Source organism: Chaetodon trifascialis, chromosome 10 (assembly GCF_039877785.1).
Source record: "Chaetodon trifascialis isolate fChaTrf1 chromosome 10, fChaTrf1.hap1, whole genome shotgun sequence".
NCBI lineage: Eukaryota > Metazoa > Chordata > Actinopteri > Chaetodontiformes > Chaetodontidae > Chaetodon > Chaetodon trifascialis.
In genome coordinates, this window is record NC_092065.1 from 26,156,191 (window position 1) to 26,180,857 (window position 24,667).

The following is a 24,667-nucleotide window of genomic DNA, read 5'->3' on the forward strand; positions in this document are numbered from 1 at the left end:
ATAAGGACAGATGGACATCAACGGATCATCTCCCTTTTCCAGCTGTTGTCAGAGCAGGAGTGGCCCCGAAGGCCAGTGATTAACACCTCAGTCAAAAGCTACGCAAACCAGATGGTAAAGATGGACGAGGAGGACAAAAGCTTCTCTCACTAGTAGCACACACAGAAAGACATGAACCTCCAAACACACACACACACACACACACACACACACACACACACACACACACACACACACACACACACACACACACACACACACACACACACACACACACACACACACACAACCATGACCTTCCACTATGCTTAACCTTGAGCTCACACAAAAATCATTTTAATAAACATCAAGCCCAAAATCAAAGAAGTGCTCTGTAGCGGGGTTGTAATCATGTTTAATGTAGACTTCCCTAAAAACAGCAGCCTAAAGACACAATTACACAAAAGGCTTTCATAACATGACTATCTTTGTGTGCCCAACCCATAACTACTGACTAAAAGGCGGAAGGCTACTCTGGGCTTTGTGGGAAAATAAGAAATGTCAATCAGCAGCTCTACAAGATGAAAAGCTTGCTAACAAAAGGACCATGTAATCAAGACAAATCATTCCTTTCCGTCATGTCCTCTAAACCCTGGATGGGACACTCAATGTCAAACTACCACAACAAGTTCACAAATGGGATATTGTTCAGCATCAGCTAGGGTGGAACAGCAGTTCTATTAACGCCTCAGTCTGTGTGTACCCTAACCCTGACCCTAACCCTAACCCTACATGAGCGAGCTACAGGGACCCATCGTGGCTGATCCCCTGAGCCTGCTGTACGCAACATGTCTGACAAAACACTGAACTCGCAGGAGCAGGCATCAAAGCACTAACACACATATTGACTCAAATCATGAGCTTGATCCTTTCACAAGGCACAGAGCATCTCACATATCAAAGGATTCCCTCAAACACTCAATAGCATCCCTTTCAGCTTACGACATGAAAGAGAGCACGGTGGTGTCTCATAATGTGCCATTTTCCCCGTTCACAGAGCCGAACTTCAAAGACAGCTAAATCAAGTTGGAAACCTTCACTACGCCCTTGGCTTCGCCTTTTCTGGGAGTTTCAGTAAGAAGCTATCAGGAGGTGGCAGCGTCATTCATAATCTGGCTCATGAAGGTTTGTTCTGTATTGATCGGCCACTTCACACACTCTCTGGGGCGTCTCTGACTCGCAGAGAGAGTGAAAGAGGACAGGGTGTGAATATGTATTGCAAACATCTGGCCGAGTCTTTATCACTGTGAGAAAACGTCTCAGGACAGGGCTGTACTGTACGCTTACTGTTTCAGGTGGTAGCAAGTTACACATTTTAGCAGCACAGAGAAAAATGTAGCAGCACACACAGTTGGACAGTTAGTTAACGTGATTATTGGCTGAATTCATTTGATACTGATAAGAAACAACAATTAAACTGATTCTTTAACCTTCATTTTTCCTCCACCTGAACACAACAGGATGAATTTAAACATTTTTAAACATGAAAAATCAACAGTGTTATATTTTCACTGCGCGTCTCAGTGAACTGTCTGTGCGGCCGTCCGTTCGCCACTGAGGGTTGAATCGATTCATGTTTGTATCTGAGGAGACAGGCCGGTCCGACGAAGAAGAGACGAGTGACGAAGACTCGGCGTCAGACTCCGTAAATGCTATAGTTGTACTATTTTCCTCCAAACGGCGTCTTTTATCCTCGTTGTCGCGACCTACCGAGGTAGAAACTACAGAAAAATACCTCTTCATTTTGCTCGAGTCTTCTTGTTGTTCTTAGTTGTTGCGGTTGGTTTGTCACAAAAATGATACAAAAGTGGCGGTTTCCCGGCACAGATCAGCGAGGGCGGGAACGTTTACCCGGAAACACACTTAGAACTACAACTCCCATGAAGCATTGTTCCAACAACTGACCAATAGGACAAGAGACAGTCATATAGCCTAGTTTTCCCCAATATTTTTTCAGACATGATACCAGACAACACCGTCGCACTTGTTCTCATGGATGCTTGTTTCTCTTCTCACAGAATGATTTTTAGTAGCAAATGCGACAGAAATTGTCGCACTGTACAGCAGTGAAGGACGAGTCTGTGTTATTCCTGTTCCAGTGCTGGTACTTGTCTCACCTGGACTTCAACTCGCAGTCAGTACAAACTCTCAAAGTAGTGCTTCTCATTTATGGCGAATTACGGAAAAGCGAGAGGCTCATTTGCAATCTGTTCCCCACCTTTTCATGAGAGCTGCTGGACCGGAGGCTGTTTTGCCTTCAACTTGAACCATGTGGGCAAAAATAAGTTCCGTCAGCAAATTGAATTAGGCTAGCAGAGGGGCTGTGAGAGCGAAACAATGCAAACCAACGCTCCAGCTGACTGTTAGGTGTGTCCTTCTGTTGACAAAAAGGGAGTGCTGCCATGTTAACTATGAGCAGCCTGGTCTTAGTCAAACACACTCCAGAAAAACTGACAAGGGCTTACAGGCTTACATTCAACAGCACCTCAGTTAGTCCACAGGTCCACAGGTAGTCCTGGTTCTATGTGAGGTGGAGCCCAGACACTGGTGATATGAGGGTTTAAAGAGGCAAGAAGGCCCAGGAGAGGCCTACACTCATGTATTCAGACAGAGTGCAAGATTCATTTTTCAATTGCACATGAAGTCAATGTGAGAGACGTGAGTGAACACTACCAGTAACCAGTTCACCTGTGCAGCACAGAATGAGGTGAAGGCACAGCTGTACGAGCTGAAATGTTCAAGCTCCTGAGGATGGTGGCGCCAATCTAAATGTATGGAGATGAGAGGAAAAATGGAGCGAAGAGACAGAGCTGGAGGTCTGGTGAGTTCTGAGATCAGTCAGAGGCTTCAGTGGTCAGAACAGTACGAACGCAGCAGACAAACACTTTCTCCAGAAGCATTTTAGATACTGGTTCTTACATGCTTTTAATGGGATTGTCTGAGTGCACATAGAGGCATAAAGCATGTTTCCATCATTTATTGTTGTGCTGCACAATGACAGGAGAAAGATACACATCAGTGGACAGTTACTTCTGCCAGCAAAACCAAGTGAAAGCCATTTATATGTTCCCATAATTTACTAAGTGATTCTGTTTTTAGAAACCACTGCACAGTTGGAGTACTTCACCCATTGTGTTACAGTGCATTTAAGTTTGAATGACAAAAATACAGAGCAGCAAATTAGGATTAAAGAGAAAAGCAGTTGGCCGAGCAAGCCGCCGGAGAAGTGAAGCAGCGCCAGCGCGCCCACACACTCTGGCACGGAGCGATTTCAAGGCAAAACCAAGAGGAGATGGGAACATTCATGTCTTTAATCAGACCAGACATTCAAACGACACGGACAACCTGGATGCCCGAAGTGAATACGTGTCACTCTCTCTCACCAACGGTCCAAAAAGACCGTGTTCCCGACAGAAGCTCAGCCCTGCCGTCAGAGGACTTCATTGTAAAAAAAATTACAGATCAGATATTTCACAACTGATGAATGAACTCAACATGGAACAAATGGCTTAACTTGAGCTTCAGTCATAAAATCCTCCACGACACAAAAAGCAAGTGGCTGCTAAGATTCTCAGCAACCACTGTGAGCGGCCATGATGTCAAAAACAAAGAGAAAGCTGAATAATACCAAAGGCGCAGGGGTGACATTCCTTGGTGGTAGGATGGCTGACATCTTTTCTTTTAGCTTCGGCCCATTAGGGGAGCCTGTAAGCAGCCTTTTCTCTCTGGCCCAGCTGGCTGCAGAGCACTATTACAGGGAAACTGTTTGGACTTTGACCCCACAGCCTGCAGAGAGCTGAGAAAAACTTTTGCACTCCTCTGCTTCCTGTCAACGAGACATCCAGGAACGAGACAGGTTGCTTAATATTCAGCCCTTTCCCTCGCTGTTAGTGAGTTATGGCGCTTAATAATGGTCATTCCAGCACTTTATTCGCCCAGTCTGGGGGCACGTTTGGTGCTGCTTTTGATTGGTGGTTGTTTTCCTCTGGGGAAAAACATACAGAATAAAAAAGCCCCCCTTTCCCTCAACTTTCTTTCAGCATTACCACTTCTTTCCCCCCCTCCCGTTTCAACAAATGAGCTCACTGTTTTTACAATGATTAGCACTTGAGGGACGTGTTCACTAAATGTACAAGGCCCAAATGGTTTGAATGTTTGCCTAAAGATTACAACAAAACGCACCACATCAGAACGATGAACTCCTGCTACAGCCGAGTTCATACAGAGACAAAGAAGTGGAGGCAGCAAGCATGGATTCTGTCAATATGACGCCAACGGCTCAAATTACACCCCCCCCCCCCCAGGCAATCGGTCCAACTTAAGTGCAGACAGGGTTTCATCTAATTTCCTACAAACTAAATATTAATTTTTATAATGCATCCAATAGAGGCACTGCAACAACTACGCTAAATCTCCCACACATACAGAACAACTACAAGGTTTAGACCATGAAAGCACCACAGCTCGACTACCTGAAACCAACTGAAGGAAGCAGGATCGCCCTGAGAGCCAGAAAGCAGTATGTCTGCTGCACTTCTCTGATGTGAGAGACAACCATTGTACACACTGCATACCTGTGACTGTTCACGGCTGCACATGATACAAGAGCAAAAGCAGCACATGGTGCTTTGAAGAGGAGAAAGACCCCCCTCCAAATAAAAAAAAAGCCTGCCAGCAAATGCTCTTTGTGCCCCCCACGTCAGGAAGACGTAGCTTAAAAAAAATAATTAAAAAAATCAGTCACACCCACCACATAATCCACCACCTGTCTTCAGAAAAGCATATGCAGAAGCTGAGTGTAATTCACTGAGAATCCAGGTACACATGGAAAGCACAGAGAGCTCTCCGGGCTGGAGATAAACAGCCTACGACTGATTAAAACTGCAAAGTCTTCAGTCTGCCTAAGTAGCTTGGTGTCCTCAGCGGGGTGGGTGATTATCCTGAGCTCGGCTTGGGGGTATATTAGACTGTCAGAAAGCAGTTAGAGAACAGCCAGCTGGTCCAGCCACAACATCCCGGGTGAAGAAGCATTTCTATCACTGTGAAGCAGATGAGCTCCTCAGAGAGCTGTGCAAACCCCTCCTGAGGCCACGCACAGAAAGCAGTGAGCGCTGGGAACGCGGCTGCTCTCAGATCAGCACTGCCAGTTTGATCATAATGACTGTTTAGTGGCTGATCATCAGCATTCATGAGTTTGGATGATGTTAAAGCGGCACACCCGGGGGATCTCGCACAAACACTAGTTTTACACATGCGAGCAGAGGACACAATTACAGGCTGCGTCATTATGAAAGGAAAAAGTTACGTTTCGGGATTGTTGTAAGTCAAAGTAAATACTGTCGAGAGCAGAGACGAGAAGAAAGGAGCTGCCGGGGCCAACGGGGCTGAAGAGAAGAGTCTATTTTCCAGGGCAGGATGAATAACACACTTGAGTGGTCCATGGAGAGAGGACAGAGGTCTTTGTGTACCGGCAGAGTCACGGTCACGGTGACAATAAAAGTCCCTCTGTCGTGGGTTAGAGCCATTTAACCTTTTGATCCTCTTCCCTCTTAATGTGGTTTTTGGATCTTAAAGGTTCCACTAGAAGCCAAAGAACCACATTCTCTCTCACATGGAACATGGAAACTCTTAGCTCTTAACTTCAGCTTTGCTGAGGAGTTTACTTGGCAGAAAATGTAGTTTACATTCCTCACATTGTATTGTCTAGATAAAGAAATCACACTTAGAAAGAGACTTCAGAAAGCGGGACGAGACGAAAACATGTAGGATCCACCATGCAGAAACGTCCCCTCTTGTCCACTGCGGAGTGCAAATACCAAAAGCAACGCAGCGTTGTCTTTTCCAGACTTTCCTTTTATATTCTAACTATTAACAGGTCAAATCATCCCATCAAATAAGACGCCACGGGTTTAATAAAAAACAATTACAAATTCAATAATGTGGAGGCAGTAAGAAGCAATTAGTGGCAGACTTTTAAAAAATCTTTACATTTATTTCTTTTTACAGGATTAGGGTGTGAGTGTAAGACGACTGAGTCACCATCAACAGTTGGTAAAGGACATATTTCTGGTGCTTGTTTCCACAGAATATTACAACAGGTAGACACTCCGTCAGTGAGTAATCAGTGTAAGAAGGAACTTCAGAGTTTCCAAAACTACTTGGAAATACTCCAGAAGCAGTCATGACTCAGTCTTCATCCTCACCAGCTACTGCTTCAGTGCTGCTCGGTTTTGTGAAGCTCACAGCAAAGACTGACTTCTCATTAAGCTTTCCTAAACTCAGTACAGTCCATCATGCTGTTCATTGGCCAAGAATAGTGTTTACAGCTGCATCAGCACTTCTGACCCGAGCTGGCTCCAAAACACCACAAAAACAACAACAACAATCAACGCGATCACTGAAGGCGTCGTTTCAATCCATCAAAGAGTTTGGGAGCAACTTTTCAAACGGGGTGTCCTTAAACGCCTCATCCCCCATAAATCCATGTGTCAAAACAGCGGGGTGCTCGCCAACACAGCGAAATGTTTCCAGCGAATTAGACCAAGGCTTAGAAAGGGTTATATCGGGGGGAAAGGCTGTAAAGTTATTGCCACCATGGCACTTGGCAGCACATCAGCGAGCAGGGAGCCCGGCGGTGAAGCTGCAGTCACCGACGCTCAGCGGAAAAACTTCCAGAAAGCACCATGCTGCTGCGGCTGCTGGACCATGGCTAATCACACACCTTCCAGCCGCGGACTCACGCCAAACACAAGCAAACACTTCCATTTCCAGCTCAGCTTCAGCACGGTTTCTGGCGTCGTACGAAATAGGCTCGCAAAGCAGCGATACACGCCGACGTCTGGGTCGAAATGTAAACCCGTGGTCTGGGCTTTCTACGCGGTCAGCCGCCGTGAAGCAGCCACATGCAGTGAACAAGTTTTAACCCGCACGAAGACCGTTAAGTTACAAAGTGCCGCGTTCGATTTCTGTCCCAGAAACAAGGCGAAATAAGTGCGGTGTTGGTAGAATAAAGATATTATTCCAGTCAAGGACACTCTTGAGTGTAAATTTCACCTGAAGTTATGTGTAGCTCCGGGAAATCCATACAGCGAGTTGCTCGCTCCCGACGTACCGCTGTTGCTCAACTTGTAGAGAGCCAGATACCCAGCTGTGACAACCACCGTCAAGCTAGGAGCAATGACTTTTAAGAGCTACAACTTCCGGTGTAAACTTTCAAAGTAAACGGACCGAAAACACACACTTTCAGCAGAATGACAAATTAAATACTCCATACGAAACAAATATCCCAAACAAAATGCTTTGTATAATTTCAGAAGTATACAGACTAAACAACTATGCACATATTGTAAAATTATTTTCAAAGTGTCTTATAAAAGTTAAGTGACACACAGTGATTTTATTTATGAGAGCAAAAAACCCCATCAAGTTCCGGTAGCAGTACCTGGGACGTGAGAAGACATCGCAGATTATAAAATAAACAGATCAACAAATGTATTTTCTTGCAGTCATGCTTTTCAGATACTTCTGTTATTTTTGTTTGTTGACTACCCTTTAAACGAACTTTTCTTTGCTAATGCTTCGTTGCCTTCTCCTTTTATTTACGTACCTGTACACAAATATTTGTGTCTCAGCGGTCACCACTCTTCCCAGCTTGGTTCGCTTATTTAAACATCATGACCTTGGCTCGTTGGACATAGCATCTTGTGACCATTATCAGAGTTAAAGAAAGGCCTGTACAGAAATATTACAGCTTTCAAGTCATGTAACAGTGTATCAATTAATTATCTTAAAAGTTGGTGAGTGAATATGATTTTAACAACTATAGTTTGACAAGTGAGGAGACTGTCAAAAGTTGTGGATGTTTTTAAAGCATAACTAGTCCTTTATTTATTCGCTGTATGTTTCAGAAGAATTTGCTTTCCATGAGGGTTCGCATCATATTCTGCATTCATGTTGTAATCTTAAGCATCATGACTGTACCTGTAGGGTTTCCTCTATCTCCTTTTAGTCAAGTCATTGTCAACTTGCTGTCCAGCAAGTGCCGACATGCTGTTCCTCAGACTTTTAATTCCCAGGCAGGTGAAATCAGGTGTGGATCACTGGATAACTCTACTCTGTACTAGTAAAACAAGCCACATCCCATGGAAGGACAAAGCTTCCACTTATTCTTGAAGGTGGAATGAAACAGTAAATAAATAAAAAGAAAATAAATACAGAGATATATCTCTTCATTTACTAATGACTATGGTTTCCTCAGTTGGCCCCTACAGATCAATCAGATGAATATAAACTAAAGTTTCTTTTCATGACTTTCCACTTGACCTGACTTAAATAATGGTCCCTTCAGGACAGCGTGATTCATGGACCATCATGTGCATGCAGGTGACGTTTCCCCGTCCAATGAGCACTTCGGCCCACGCCGGTCTGACCGAACGGGGCCTCCAGTTTCACAACTGTCCAAACAGCTCGTAACAGGCGCCTCGTGGTACTTGTCTTACACGCATGACCTCATATGCTGTCCTTTAAGGAAAAACCTTTATATGAATGAACACCGTTCATGTCGTTTGTGAGCGTTACCACGCTCATTTTTCAAGCCTATGCACAGATCTGAGGGAGGAGGGTGAGGTGGACTGTCCTGCCCCCTCCTCCAGCCGAGGAAACTCAACACTGCAGACACTGAGACCAATCCCAAGAATGCCAAACACTCAGCAATGCATATTCTTACAATTTTGTGGGTTCTCAGCATGGCAGTGTGATATAAACAGTTGCAGGTTTCAACACGAAACTACTAAGAAATCTCATAAGTCTCTCAAGGCCGCAAGCCATCTTGTTTATCTTGAAAGAAGGAAACTCGCTTTGATTGCCACACTCTCAACTCTTTTAATCATCCTAATACCACAACTGAACGTGGCTGTAGCAAACTATCTGACAGGCTGAACTGATTTTAGCTTACAGGCCACAATTACATGTGCAGGAATGTAATTCCAACGAATGACACGGATTATTAACTTCAGAGATTACCCATCAACACTGAATAAAACCCCGAACCAGACGCCACTGGAAGTGCATCCCTGTGGGCAGAGGGGGGGGGGGGGGGACTGTAATCAACCAAAATGGGAAACTGTCATGAGCTTATAAATGCTTTCATGAAGAATTTCCATCAAATCAGCGTGGTTACTTTTATTAAAACATAAAAATGTAAATATACAGAATGTATATGAGAAACATTTGCTAATGAGGCTGAACTTTTCAGAGCAGTTCCCCACTGATTTCAACAGGCAGCAGACAGTCACCCTTTCCACCTGAACAGCGCCATCTGCTGGTACAGAGGTAGAGGGAAGCGACCACAAGCGAGCGCACACTCACACCAAGAGTGATCCTCACTGTAACTCACTGCAATGCAGCATAAAAGCACCTGCATGCTGCTCCACACAGCAGCAACGCCACTCGTCTTTAGGACTAGAAGAGGACAGATTCTGTCACTTCCCTCTGGACAAATTAGTCCTCCAATTCGAAGCCAACGGGCCGCTGATTTAGACCGATGATCTCACGATGGCTGACCTGTACGTGGAGATGAATCTGTGAACACTCAACAGATGAAACATGATGTCTCACACTCAGACACGTGCACATCAAAACAAAAGAAAAACAGATTTAAAGCTGATTTCTGTTGTGTTTTTTCATAATCAGCACTCTGTTATTATATCAGTCTGTTAGCTAAGGTGTGGTGGAAACACTACAAAAGTCACATTTAGCGTGGTTGCTAACTGTGCTGTTGATAAATGTCAATAAGGTCCGTTGAGTCACACATGCCAGCACTGGTTCCCTCCAGATTCAGCACTCAGAGAAACAACGATGTGTTTTCACATTGTCTTTATCTGCTGGGTTAATGGTATTTTCTCTCTGCACCAGCGACTTCAAACAGCTTCACCTTCACCAGCCTCTCTGCTGTGCTGCAGCTGGAACGTGCAGAGAGTTGCACATGACAGCCTAAAAGGAAAACTGGAGCGCTCGAACACTTGCAGCACTGACGGTTGATGTTGTGATGTCATAAAACTCTGTCACCAGAAGCGCATCCTGGAGGCTCGAGACGATCATTTCAGCAGCCGCTTTGGTGAGCCGCGGACTTCAGAGGGACGTACTTACTGCGTGTGAAGCTTTGGAAGGTGCAACACCAACAAGGCTCACCAGCTGCTTAAAAGTGTCTTATCTCTTTTAAAATACTTTGAAATGAATGGGACGTATGTGCTCCTGTATCACATCTCCACCCCCTACAGGTCCGGAATAAAAAAACAAGGAATACAGTGAAACGTGTCTGTGGTGGTCCTGGTGCATTCACAGTCCCTCAGTGCTTCGAGGTTAGCGTCAGGGTGGAGGAGACACGGAAGATCTGAGGCAGCATGTTGCTCAGCTGGTAGAACATCTCCTCTGAGATACTCTGTCAACACAAGAGAGACACGAAGACAACCCGGATTAGTGACGAGGGACAGAAACATTGTGCCCATGCAAACAGAAATACGTCTGGACTGTTTGCGTCTTACCAGCCCCTGTGGAGCCCCCGAGCTCTACATCTCAGAAGTCAAGACACTCAAGCCACGCGAGCGTTGGCAGCTGGGACTTTAACGGGGGAACATACCGTGTCCCTCTAAGCATTGCCACCCGTCAGATGAGAATGTTAAGTATTAATCTTTAAGCAGAAACACAGTCGCACACGCATCATTCAGCTACACACAAGGACAGGGCGTATATTTAGCCAGCACATCTGTTTGAGGCATAAAAAACAAGAAGAGCTATTTTAAATGGTGTCTGAGAATGTAGCTGACAGGAAGCCGGCGCAGTCAGTCCTCTGATGCCACCGCTTTTATCATCTTCATCTGTCAACGTGGGCTCATGCTATAGGCTCTGCTGCCTCCCTGAAAACCCCCAAAGCTGCAGGTTTACAACATCCAGCTCAGCCCAGTATAAAATAAGCTGTGTACATACAGCACTGAGGTCACAATTATGTGAGAATATGATGGAAAACCTTGCTTCAAAGCTGAATCTGAATGTTTTTCCTCTTATTTAAATTATTCTTAAAGATAGAAAGTTGGACCTGAATATCCAAGTAAACTCCAGATTACGCCACGTTGATCCTGCTGCTTAGCACACAATCATATGGATGAGCTTTCATTCGTCACAGCGGTGTAAATGCTGGTCAAGAGAAGCTGAACCTGTGTGCTCTGTGAGTCATGGCACGCTGTTCAAACCACCACACTGCGAGGCCAGGCGAGCCATTCGTGCTGCCGTGCACACACGAAGCCTTTAACACGCAATCCTGTTCATTTAACATCGAGACTGGACGGAAAGCGATTAGCAAACCAGAAATATAGGCAGTGCCTTTATCTCACCTTCGGCACGAGAAACTGGACTGTGCGTGATATGCCTCCATCCCACGAGGCCATCTCCATCATGAAGCCTGCAAATAAACGGATGGACAGTGACTCACACTGAGCAAAATCGTCTTTTTAAACAACACAACAGGCATTCGTTTTATCAGGTGCATCTACCTTCCTTCAACCTGCATTGTCTACCAATCAAGAGGCAGCAAGCTTTGTGCAGTATTTACAATACTGTCAGCAGACATGACAATACGTTTTTCCTCTTGAAAGACGGACTTCAGCTCAAAAGAGAAGCTCTCTGACTCAGGAAATGAAAACAAGACCTCGTGTGTCCTGTTTTAAAAAGCTTTGAGCCGTAAACGTTTGACAGTTCTCCACCGTCAAACTTCTGCTGGAAATATCATCTCAAGTCATGTTGTTCATATCTGCTCTTTTAGCGCTATCAGCGTGTGTTGGGATAGTTCAGAATACTTGCATTAATTAAAAGAACTCTCCTTACCTTTGACGCATTTGAACACCAGCTCTGCTCTCTTCAGACACCACGGTATGGTCATCTCCTGCAGAGTATAACATGATAATACGTGTTAGCTCGTTGGCTTACAGATCCATTCTGCTTCACTGGAAGATGGCTAAAACACAAAGACAATATATCTAATGTTTCACCTCATCAGCTGCATTGATTGTTGTAAATATATGCTTATTCTGAATGTGGAGCAGCAGCATGTAGGTATATGTGTAGATCTGGAAATAAGGTTTTGTAATGATCATTACTTCTATTTGTTTATTTAGCTCTTTTTCATATATGGGTCAGAGGTTTGCCTCTTTAGAGGTAAACCTCACTCTCCATCATTTTCTTCTCTGCTTCTCAAATAGAAGTTATTTAGTTATTTAAATATCTTTCTCGTGCTTTTACAATCTTATGCTGTGCATAATTAATCATAACTGTGTTACATCACATGTATCTATGTTCGTTCTTTGCATGTCGAGCTGTGTTCTCTGCGTACATTAACAGTCGTTGCTTATCTACTTGTGCATGATCGGCAAGTACAACTGCAGCGATGCCCCTGCAGACGCCGACTGCATATACGACCTGTCACTCCTCAGTGTTGAGTGGTTTGGCTGCAGGATGCTGGATGCTGGCGGCACACACTGACCTCAGCAGGCACTGAGTGTCAGACAGGTGGTCTCTCCCACACATTGGCCCACCTTTAGGTGCGTGTCAACTGCGTCTCAAGATAAACTGCAGAGGCTTGAGCAGTGGGCCTTTGGTGCATTAACAGCAGGACATTACACTTGACTGTTTCATTATGACCGTGAGTCACTGTGTACAAACTGGAACTAATTTTCAGTGGCACAGTAGTACAGTGGCAACACTGTCGCCTCACAACTAGAGGGTTCGATTCCCATCTGGGAAAGGGGCCTTTCTGTGTGGAGTTTGCATGTTCTCCCCGTGTTCATCTGTGGTACCCTCCATAAAAAACCCCTCTAAAAACATGCAAGAAGATCACCACCTGACTGGGGGCCGCTGTCGGCTGGCAGCCCACCGCTCCCGGTCTGCCGTGGAGGAAGGACAACCAGGATGAAATGCAGAGAAATAATTTCACTAAGCATGGCGTGTGCATGTAGTGTGCATTGTGATGTGATGAGATAAATAAAGTACGTCTCTTCTCTTCTATTCTTCTTCTGATTTCCTCTGCAAACTTTTTAAAAAGTATTACAGTGATGCTGAAATATTCCTGTGATCCTTTTTCCTCACACTCTAAATGTGAGGAAATGAATGGATGGAAAGGAAAGAAAGGAAGGAAAAAAAAGACAATAAGCAGCACAGCCTCATGGTGTTTTGATTAGAGTCTGCAGTTTATCTAGACAAGCTGCAGTATGTCAGTTGATTAAACGCCAAAACACCAGAACAGGCTTGTACAAACAGGCAAACATCTCCACGACACGGCAAACAAGACAGGAAAGAAGATGACAGATGGAAAGTCTTGATGAGAAACCAGAAGCTATCAATTAAAGTTCCTCTGGTTCCCGCAGCTTCAGAAGTTCTCAGTCCTGGTTATGTAAACAAAGACTCCTGATTAGACATGAGCAGAAAGTGCACTGGGCATGTTGTGGCACGGCTCCACTCCAGACTGACGCTTTACTTTGCATTGTGTGGGTTTTCATTTCTGCTGTTGAAGAAGCCGCTTTTCAGGTTAAAAGAAAACCCCAACTCCATCGTCAGCAGACCTAATCTTTGAAAAGACTTTCCAGCTTCCAGATTTAAAAGAAAAGTGCTTATTGTGATCATAAGTCTGCTTGATTCAGGCTCAGTTCATCAGTCACTGAGAGCTTTCTCTGTTACAGTACACACTGCTGATGCACACTGAGGTCCTGAGCAGAGCCGTCGCATGGACTGTGCCAACTGTGCACCGCACAGGGCCTCGCGCCACCAGGGGGCCTCGCGCCTGCAATCCTGCTTCTTTTTTTTAATTTTTTTTTTTTTTTTTTAATAAATACATTAGTTATATATGATTAAGCAGTTTTTCATTGTTGCTGTATCATCAGGCCTCACTGAAGCACGTCTGAGCACGGCCGAATCTCAGGATGCACCGGACCTCATCACAGAGATGAGGATACTTCAAGAGATAATCCCAAAGGTAACAACTACAGCACTTAAAACACTTCGATACCTCAAAGGGATTGAAGGAACTTTCCCTGACTGTGAGATTGACTTTTCCAGTAATGGTGGCATCGGGCGAGCGAAGCTTTTCAAAGTTGAAACTAATTAAAAACTATTTGCGCACCTCCACCTCACAGGACAGACTGTGTGGACTTGCCCTGCTATCAGCTGAAAAGGACATTACATCCAAACTGGATTATAAAGATCTTATTGCTGAGTTTGCGGCCAAGAAGGCAAAGAAAGTGACTCTGCTCTCCTGCTTTTAGACCTGTGAAAAGTGAAGTTGGAGGCTGAACTCACAGCCAGCGACTGCAGCTGAGGACGCAATGCACAAACAAGTGGAGGCAGAACGAAAGGGAAACCTGCGTGGCAAGCAGATTTTCCACAGAAACACAAACAGAAACTGATTGTAGGATTAACGACGGAGGTTGAAGAGCTGAATCTGAGCAACACTGGATCCATATCAGCTCCTGGGCTGGTGTTCTGTAGCCAACCTTTTCTGATGCTTTGGAGCTGTACATAGCACCATGTGGTCTGTGTGTGTGTTTGCTGGTCCTACAAACCTGAACAATGTTTGAACAAACACCCAGCTGAATGTTAAATCTGGGTTTAATTATTCACTCGAGGAACGCAGGACGACATCATCATACTGCACACAAAGTGTGTGCCGTGTGTGTGTTGACAGCAGCCTCAGCGGCTCGTACCTCCGACATGTCGTGGACCAGCAGCAGAGGAACAGTGACAGTGGTGACGTCATGTGTGCAGCAGACCTTCAGGATGTTTCTCAAGCCCATGATGGCCGGGTCGCGGGCCGTGATGTTCCCTGAACGCACGTTGTCGTCCACACACAGGTGGAAGACGACGTGGACCTCTGACAGGTTGGAGTGCCGCGAGATGTAAAACTCACCTTGAGGAGGAGACGCAGCAGAGCAGTGCAGGAGAAAGGCTGAAGTGCCGTGAGGTATAAAATGATGAATAAATCAGAAATCTGAAATTATATGCTGATCCATTACCTGGTAAGATATTCGATGGATTTCTTTCAACATTTTTGCTCTTATCGTCACCTCCATTCCTCGGAATCTCTGCAGGGACAGAATCAGAAATAACAATGAAAAGGACACTTCACGGCCACCGCAGCTCGACTTCCCTTGAAGAATATTTCTGATCCAGCTCTACTTAATGAGTCACTCAAACTGCGCTGCGATGAGGACGTCGACACTGTTCCTGTCAAAACAGCAGGCACGGAGAGTGTCTTCTACTTCCTGGCTATTTAATCCTCACTGACATCCAACTCTGTGAGACTCTTTGAAGTGCACCATATTTGTACTGCAGTGCTGTTCCAGTCATAGCTGTAATTATACTCAGTTCATTCCTCTGTATTTTATAAAGATGCTTGTTCTTGTCTTGCTTAACATCAAATCAGATAAACTAGAGATCAACCTCAGAGTATACTCTGAGACTTGGGGGAACACTTTCCGTCTCTGTGGCACTGGCCATGAATAAAAATGTAAGTTAAGCATTTTATAGTGCACAGCTGGCTGAAAAAAAGGCACCCGGCTGTCTCCAATGATCACTTTTCTTCAGTGACGTGTGTCCACGTCGCTGCCTACACTCCTTCTTTGAACGTTCTGTCAGCATCACAGTGGGACCTAAGGAGCAAGCAGAAGTCTGACCAGGCTGTTCTCTCTGCTTGCTGCTCCGCTGAGCTCTGGCGTACAGCACCACCTGCTGCACCTCATCCAGCTGCGCCTCCAGACAGGGAAAGTGGAAGTCTGTGCACTCCTTCGCCACAGTTGCAAAGTCTGCGGGGTCAACAAGGAATAGGTCAGCAATGAAATGATGCATGAAAGGTTGAAGTTAACAGAGCTTATCTCTGTAATTGTGTCTCCACACTCTACTACCACTCTTAAAAAAAAGGATCCAGGCTTAAAGGTGAATGGAGTGCCTGGTCTTCACACAAATCATTTATGAAGAATGATGCTATTGTCACAGTAAAGGTGGGAGACAGAGTAGGACCAAAATAAAAATGTTACCTTTCACTGGTGCTAAAATGTAATAAAGCATTGAATTACTGTGGAAAATGTCAGTAAGTAATTTATTTCTATAGCACATTTCATATGCCAGGCGTAGACGCAATGTACTTTACATTAGGGTTGGGCGGTAATCTGGTAATAAGGTATCCCACGGTATCTGAAAATATCAACGGTATCAGTTTCATTACTGCCATTAAAAAATGCTGCGCATATAGGTCTATAGGGGTCTAACGTAACTGTAGCATCGTCATAACAAAAATGAAGTCCACTCCGTTCAATGTATCTGGTTGAATTTTTACTCGAGAAAAAGGTGACTGTGTAAAAGTACATGCTAAAAAAAATGAACCCTTTTAACACAGGTACGTCCAGGCGCTCATCTGGGCAGAGTACCGTTATCTCGTCCAAACATACGGAGAAACTCCTCTGCTGGAAACACTTTTTCAGCCCTTTTTCTGCTTGCTATTGTTCTTAGCTCTCATAAAAGGCCGAAAATTTCTGACATGCTCACATGGTGTAATGGACAGGGGAGTTAACTAAGACTGTGTTTGGTGTCTCGAGGCCTTTGGGCCCACCAGCAGTATCTCTGCTCTATGTAAACATATTGATGAAGATCACCAAAACATGTCCCCTGACCTCTCTTGATGCCACTGTATGAGTTGACCCTGTTGTCGACCAACAACACCAGACCGCAGAGTGAGGAGGAGTAGAGCGAAAGGGCCGTCTGCAGCCGCCGTAGCTTCGCTCCGCCGCTGCCGTGCCGCCGGTGCTTGCAGAAGTCCAGCACGTCGGCCCGGACCAGCCGCAGGTTGTGCATCGTCTTCAGCTGTGCTCCTGAAAATCCACAAAATGATTCCACGTTATACTGTAGGTCACGTCTGCTTTAGTCTGACAGGCCAGCTGACACAAACCTCTGCACCAGCACGTTATGAGTCAAGTACCTAAGTGGATGGTGAAGCTCTCCTCCAGCTGAGGCTGCTCCTCAAACATCCTGGCCCCAGAATCTGCAAGCTCTGACAACTGGCTGGACTGCACCTTAATCTCCTCGCTGAAAATCAACCATGCAAACAAATCCATCAGTAGAAGAAGAAGAATCGGAGGGACAATCCCCTTTATTTGTCACACAACATCAACGCAAACACGCCATGCAAGTTGGTGAAACTTGTCTTCCGCTTTTAACCCATCCTGGTCGTCCTTCATCCACGGCGGACCAGGAGCGGTGGGCTGCCATCTGACCAGCGCCTGGGGACCCAGTTTGTCACCATTGGTCAGGTGGTGATCTTCTTGCATGTTTTTAGTGGTTTTTTTTTAAGGAGGATACCTCAGGTGAACAAGGGGAGAACATGCAAACTCCACACAGAAAGGCCCCTTTCCTCAAGCAGCAGGCACCGAAGGCATGGTGGAGGACACGCCCCTGGCGCCCACAGCGGGAATCGAACCCGGGACCTTCTAGCTGTGAGGCAACAGTGTTTCCAATGTTCCACCGTGCCACCCAAGTTAAGATATTCATCATAAACAGTAAATGGTAGATGCATGTTTGAGTGAAAGAAAGGACTAACAGAGCCTGAAGCGTTTCATCCCAGTATGAATCAATGTTTATACTGGCCAGCAATTCAATTACAACAAAATAAGAACAAATATCAAAGAATCAACCTGAATTCTGTTTCTATGTTTGGTTTCCTTTGTGGGTTTCAGCTTTAAAAATGCATATTAACAAAGTACTCAAAGTGCTGATGTAGAAGTATCCAGTTCCACCCACACACAGTAAGATAATGATATTCATCATTAGGATTAACTGATGCAGGGTCAGCACATTGTCTGATCACACAGAGGGTCTGCTGGTATCTGTGTTTTGATGAATATCCAATATATGCAGACGGTGTAAGACGTGAATATTAAGCTCTTCAGGACCACGCTGCCGTTGTGCTGTTAGACTTCTGGTCATAACTGACACTGCACAGCTGAGTATCAGTCAAACTAAGACGGTCGTTTCAATGCAAATGGAGCCTGTGCTTCAAAGGGCCAGCAGACATGAGCTGAGATCCTGTTAGTTCAGGGTCAGTTTGACCTCTAGTCAAGATTCAGAGCTTCTATTATAGTTTAAAAGTTTACCATTAACTCTACTTCCATGCCTAATCATGATATCAGCAGACTTGAGATGAACTTAAACCTCAGACAGGCCAAAGCCTCTGCACCAATCACTGCTCACTGTGAGCGAACACAGACCACGAAGAGCCGCTCTGTTGTCGTCTTTTAACAGCGTCACTCCAAGCTGCTGCATCTGCACACTGCATCCATGCACATGTGCAGCTTTTTGTTTTCTACTGAACACGAGTAAGCAGCAGTGGGCAGTGGTAGCTGTCATGGGTCACTTCTTTCAGTTTTACCGTGAGATTTGAAAAAGAAAAAGTCAAAGAGCTGAACTGAAAGTGCCTGTTCAGGAGCAGGTGTGTGTGAAGTAGGCCTACAGATCCCAGATGTGCTTCAGTGTGCATAAAAATACAACGTATTAACACTGTGTTAGTCTGAGAAACTTACTTAATTATGCTGCTGTTGCTGGATTTCTGCAGGTCCTGGTGCAGTTTGATGACCCACTCCTGATACTCCTGCTTTTGAATGCCGGTAACTTGCTTCAGCTCGCTGGCCCACTTGTTCTCCAGCACCTTATTATACAGAGTATTCAACATGATGACAACATGTTTTCATCAGGCTGGGGCAAATCTGAAGCAGTACACGGAAAATTCACTAAATCGATTCTGTGAAATGTCTGTGGTGATCGACCCAAATTCTTTGTACCTGCTGTGCATCAAAGTGTTGAGAGGCGACTGCATTTACATCCTGGTCACTCAAAGTATTCCCCAGCTCATGCATCACCTTGTCCATTTCAGCGGCTTGCCTGCCAGACACAAACATATGCACTGATTTGATTAGGCTGACGGGGAAATGCATCATCATCTATGCGACATCATGAAGGCTCAGACACGTTATTTCAGTCTTCTACATTCACAACAGGTGACTGAATAACAAAAATGAAGAAAACTGTAGGTTGGATGGTTTAAGACAAAGAAAGGTAATCACTGATTTGCTGTAACAAGCTTTCAGTGTAAACTGATACACAGATGAGGAAACGTGAGAATACAACAGAATGGCTCCAAGGTTGATTAAAGGACTTAATGCTTTAGGTGTTCTCTGGGTTTTCTGGGTGCTTTCACCCCTAATTGCTTTGGTTGATTCCAGCAAACTCTGGTGCTTTTGCCCATTTTGTTTGGTTTGTTTTGGGCTTGTCTGGAAGCTGTCAATCAAACTGATGCGGACTGAGATCGTCTGAAAGGTCGACCCCAGTCCACTTCCAGCGGGGCTCGAGTGGTGTGAAAGCAAAACAGACCAATTCCCACCTATTCCTACCTGTATTGATATCTATACAGCATGTGAGTGCAGGAATTTCCCCTGACACTTCAAAACGTTAAAAAGACCCTGAGCTTCTGTCATATTCTATTTCTGCAGAACCCAAATAAAAATGAGGACCAAACAGTAACTATCCCCCTAAAATGTGTGTGTGAACATGAACCAGACCACAGCTAACACACAACACAGTATATGACTTCTTATCTGGGTCCAAACCAAATAAAATTTACTTTTTAGGATACCTTTAGCCATGCACCATGTTTATTTACAAAGAAAGATGGGGAAAATACAGGAAATCCAAGGATCCTGCTTCCGAGCAATAATCCCTGACACCAACCTCTCCTGCAGTTTCTTAATCTCCATGTCTCTCTCACTGATGAGCTCAGAGATGCTAACAAAGTAGTTGTGCTCCAGGTTGAGAAGGGTATCTGAGGCGGGGGAGTGAATGAGCTCATGGTAAACATCGGCAAAGTCCTCATCCCAGCTGGGCTCTTCAGGCCGAGCATGCTCCAGCGTGGTCTGAAGCAGAGACAGGAGAAGAGAAGAACTATTTCAAAGCGGCAAACGGTTACACAAAGGCCAAGCGCACCACGCTTTACGCTCCACATTTCAGGGTTTGAAACGGATCACTTGTGTGTGAAGGTCTGCTGTGCATGCAGAGTGGACCAGTGAGATGCTGACTTTCAGCACAAATTTACATTTCTGAGCTCAGAGGAAGACAAAAGAGGAAGAGAAAGGAGGAAGGCGAAATGCACTATCCACACATTTGAAATGGCTTGCTCTGCTTAATAAAGCGGGCCAGTTGATGCACTCCGTCCATAATTAGAAAAGCAGCAGAGCATTAATCAGAATCTGAAACTCCTCTATTTATACTGGGTCAGGAATCTTCAGGCCACAAACACTGGACCCTGGAAGGCTTCCATGTGTATTTCTGTGTGATGGCAGTAAAAAGTTAACGGGTAGCCAGTCCTAAATGTGTGAGTGCAGTGGGTCAGAGGGCCCTGACATCACGAGGCCTTGTCTTTTTATAAAAGTCTGGACAAGTGACGGCAGAGAGCTGAGACGCCTAAAACCAAATGATCTTATTGACCTTCTTTAAACAGGAAATAAGAGACACTCGCTTTCAAAGAAAGCATACCTAATGTCATTTAAAAACTCCAGCGTGTGTCTAGACTGTTAGTTTCGTGTGGACACAGAACGTGATGTGTGTCACCACCAGCACATATCGGATCTCTGTGAAGAAACAGTGCGACCACGTGCAGCGGAGAGACAGTGAACACAGCACGCAGGCTTGTGCAATGACATCTGTCAGGAAATGAATTTACACCTCTGTTTAAATTACTTTTTTTTAAGATGATTTTTTGGACATTTCTGCTTGTGACAGCTAGGGGGAGGAACCGCACTCGAACCCAGGCCACTGTGGTGAGGACTGGATAAAGGGTACATGCTCTACCATCTGCTCTGAGGACACCTGAAGACACATGGAGCGAACCTTTATCACGTGACGAAAACGAGACGAGACGCAACGTAAATGCTGGTCATGTGACGATAACTATAATTAAATATATAATGCAATATTGTTGACGAATAAAAACGAGACTAAATGTGGTTTACAAAATAAAAGCTCTGCTAAAATGTCTTTTCATTTTCGTTGACTAAAACGAGACGAGACAAAATTTTATGACGTTATTTTGTTGCGTTATTATTATCTGTTTCCTGTGTCTCACTTCAGGGGCTGCATCAGGTCGCACTGCGCAGTCGCAGCGACGTCACTTCCTCAATCCCTGCTCGCAGCGTTATTTAGAACGCAGCTGCGGTAGGTTAGCGTTAACGACAGACAGCTGACGCACAGAACGGGACCGATGGCCGGCCAGCCGGCTTTGCTTGGTAAAATAAATATGTTGTGAATTCAAATCAAATTGAATGGATGTATTCTTGAGTCTATAAGGTAACAATAATATAATAATAAGACAACCTTGTCTGAACTGTGAAATGGCTAAAAGAAAATTTTGGTTTCATCTATACTACGAGGTACTTATACTATACTGACTGGGTTAAATATAATTACTAAAAAGAGGCTGAAATACAATTTTCATTGACTAAAACTAATAAACACTGAAATGACAGCTTGACACAAATACTAGACTAAGCCTAAAATTAAAACAGGCTGCCAAAAACAACAGGAGTATGAACATGTCGAGGTCACTGATTAGCCACAGGGGCACCAAAAAAAACCCCTCCAACCTCCAATGTAAAGATATCTTACCATTAAAATCATACACACTGTACTTGAGAGCACAACAGGCAGACTGTGTATGGCAGGAAGCATGGCCACCTTCTCTGTCACAAACAGTCACAATAACAAGCTGACACGTGTGCTTTCACCTCCAGATAAGACCTGGTCCACGCGCCGGTGAGCTGGTTCACGTCTACGGCTCCTGTTGTGAGTCTCTGCAGGGCCAGCTCGGCCTCCCTGTCAAAATCCAGGATGGTCTCCTTCTCGATGAAGGTGAAAAGCGCGTTTTTTAACTCTGCGGGGAGGGAGACACACACACAGCAAAAGCCGGTCATTTCAAAAATGTTGTCATTCCTGCGCAAGCCGAGCAGCACGCTGCACGATCAATGGGCTGGATCGATTCCACCTGTTTACGTTTCAAACCCACAGCATGCACGCTGACAATACCATCTTGTTCCCAAGAAGACGTGCAGAGACTAATTATTTGAACAGAATCTGATGTTTCTCATCCAGCTGTGTGGACTTGGTTTGTTTTACCCCATCAGTCCAAATGTTAACGACCTTTAAGGCTGAATATTTATACAATTTAAGTCATTATGATTGTTTAATGAACTGAAGAAGACAAACGCTTCAGCGACGTGTTTCACACAGTTTTATCTACTTAGACGACGTCACAAGTCATTTCAAGACATATTGAGGATTTGGTTGGTGGTCTTGTGAAGGAAAACAGGACAAACGGGTTCAGTTTGTCTTTTAGTTATTTTAGCCTCAAAACTGCAGCTCGACACAAGTCCATGGGATGGATCAAAGCAAAAACATGACCTCCATCGCATGACATCGCTGACCCAAGCCCAGCCTGTCCTTTAAGGCCTGCCTCTTAATGTTAGCATGAGCAGATGGATTCTCTGTAATTCACCGAGAGGCGACCTCACCGTTTTCTATGTAGCAGGGTATTTTATGCAGCAGCATCAGGCGGCCGTGAAGGTCGCTGATATTCTCCTGCACAGGAAACTGCAGCGGCACTTTGAGCACACAGTTGTGTTTTCCTGCCTTGAACTCGAACACGAACTCCTTCTCAGCAGTAGCGTTCGCTTTGCATTTGTTTTTCTTCATGGCTGCGGCTGAAAAATACGACAAAGGCGACAATAAAACACACGTGAATGTATCATGCTTTAAATTTGAGGGTCTCATAATAATAACAACGATAATAATAGTAAAAAAAAAATCATAAGTATATCATCATCTGACATATCTACCATCACCTTTCTCTGTCATATCTTCACATATGGTTCAGTCTTTTTGTCCATGTTGAATTGTATGCTTATTTTTCAATGTGTAATTAAAAAAAAATGTGTGTAATAATCAATGTTAACCAACCAAAGGGATTCCCATAAGGCAGAGGCAAGACTTCCTCATTAGCACTGAACTGAAACATAAGTAGCAAAGTTTAAACAGTTGCAGTCACTGAAGTCAATATGTTCGCTATGACTGCAGTCAGTGTCAGAGATGTGAACCCTGTCAGTAAACATGCAGGATTAGCTCCATGTTAGCCTGGAGAGCGGCTAACGTTTAGGTCCGCAGCTTCAACCAGCCACGGAGAGACACTCTGCCGTGGACGTGTCGAACTCGGCGCCGCTATTCTCATTTATACGGTGAACATAGATTTGTTAAAAGAGGCAGGTTTACCTGAGTATGAATACCTGTGTTACATACGGCGCTTCCTGTAGCAGAGACAGCACTTCTGCTAGCCTCTGTCAGCTGCGGCAGAGCAGCAGCGTGTCGGTAAACGCACTTTCGTCACATTGAGGCTCGGCTGCTGCTTCTGATTTTGATTGTAAACAGAACAGCAATGACAAGTATCTGAAAGCTTAGTTAATTTGTACATGTAATTATATATATGTTTGCATTTTTTCTTTAACGTACAAAGCAGATTTACAGAGGCACGAATCTACACATCCCAAAGCGTAATTTACGAGGGCGTTTTTCCCTGCGCGCTGCCTCCCCCTGCTGGCCGCAGAGTACTGTTTAACCGATGGTTTATGAATGATCATGACTTAATATACTTATAACACAAAATGATTAGGTAAGGAAACATTGATGAAAGGGGAATCAAATAAGAAAACACAGGGAAGGGGATCCATGTTTGCCAAAGCAATTAAATTGAATCTTTGAGAAATAAACTAATACACTCATGTTAAATTCTATTAGCCTCTTTTTGAGGGTCCTGTAGTGAGCAGTTGTTTTTCCTCATATGTTTATCTTCAATACTCTGCTTGCCATTTGATTAAAGTTACACCTGCTAACACTCCTTGGCAATACTCTTCCTTCTATAGTTGATTTTTATTTAGTATCTCTTTTATCTATTGTTAATTTTATTTTTTTTTATTGTTCTGTTTTTTTACCTCACTTTTTTATTCTGTTGCTGTAACAGATGAATTTCCCTGGCATGTAGCTTGCCTCATCTTATCTTTAAAAGCTTATACTGCGTAGATAAAACATTTTACTTGCCTCATTTTATTTTTATTTAGATTTATTTATTTGTCTTGACATTGTATAATCTAATAATTATACACACAGCAAATGGAAGTAACTGAAGTAAGTTTACACATGGGCTGTGTACTAGCTTGGTTGTTTTATTGATAAGCCACAGCCTCTCAGATAACTGACTACCTCGCAATAGACTGTGAACATGCACAATAATAATAAAATAAAATAAAAATAAAAAAAAGTCCTCTACAATGGCTTTCAACTGCGGTTGTCACGGACAATAAACATCAAATGCTATTGTATACTTAGTGTAGTACACATAGCTCTATATAAATATGGAAAAAGGAGAGAAAACTAATAAAACTATGACTTATGGATCCAGTTAAAATTATGTGAAAATTATATACAATCTAGTACAAAGACTTCAAAC

General features: G+C 44.2%; 2 protein-coding genes across 2 annotated transcripts in view; both read right to left on the bottom strand.

The window, feature by feature from the left end:
• The window catches only part of LOC139337638 (solute carrier family 45 member 3), a 34,961-nt gene extending 27,768 nt beyond the window's left edge, over positions 1-7,193 (bottom strand). Inside the window, exon 1 of the mRNA XM_070972326.1 lies at positions 7,093-7,193. The gene's annotated coding sequence lies outside the window, so the exon portion shown is untranslated. The remainder of the gene's footprint in view (positions 1-7,092) is intronic.
• Positions 7,194-8,897: 1,704 nt separating this feature from the next.
• On the bottom strand, positions 8,898-23,531 carry ferry3 (FERRY endosomal RAB5 effector complex subunit 3). The gene is made up of 14 exons (XM_070973041.1): positions 23,437-23,531; positions 22,683-22,871; positions 21,900-22,045; positions 19,852-20,033; positions 18,906-19,005; positions 18,648-18,772; positions 17,051-17,157; positions 16,746-16,943; positions 15,753-15,881; positions 15,093-15,161; positions 14,784-14,986; positions 11,917-11,974; positions 11,427-11,494; positions 8,898-10,477 (listed from the first exon to the last, which is right to left on the bottom strand). Exons 2-14 carry the CDS (start codon positions 22,861-22,863, stop codon positions 10,385-10,387), a joined length of 1,659 nt encoding a protein of 552 aa, XP_070829142.1. The 5' UTR covers positions 22,864-22,871; positions 23,437-23,531; the 3' UTR covers positions 8,898-10,384.
• Between the last annotated feature and the right edge of the window lie 1,136 nt (positions 23,532-24,667).

Coding starts and splice junctions, on each gene's coding strand:
- ferry3 (XM_070973041.1), bottom strand. CDS start 22,863: ATGAAGAAAAACAAATGCAAAGCGAACGCTACTGCTGAGAAGGAGTTC. Junction 18,773..18,905: donor AACACTTTGATGCACAGCAG/GTACAAAGAATT, acceptor CTGTATAATAAG/GTGCTGGAGAACAAGTGGGC. Junction 15,882..16,745: donor ATACAGTGGCATCAAGAGAG/GTCAGGGGACAT, acceptor TTGACCCCGCAG/ACTTTGCAACTGTGGCGAAG.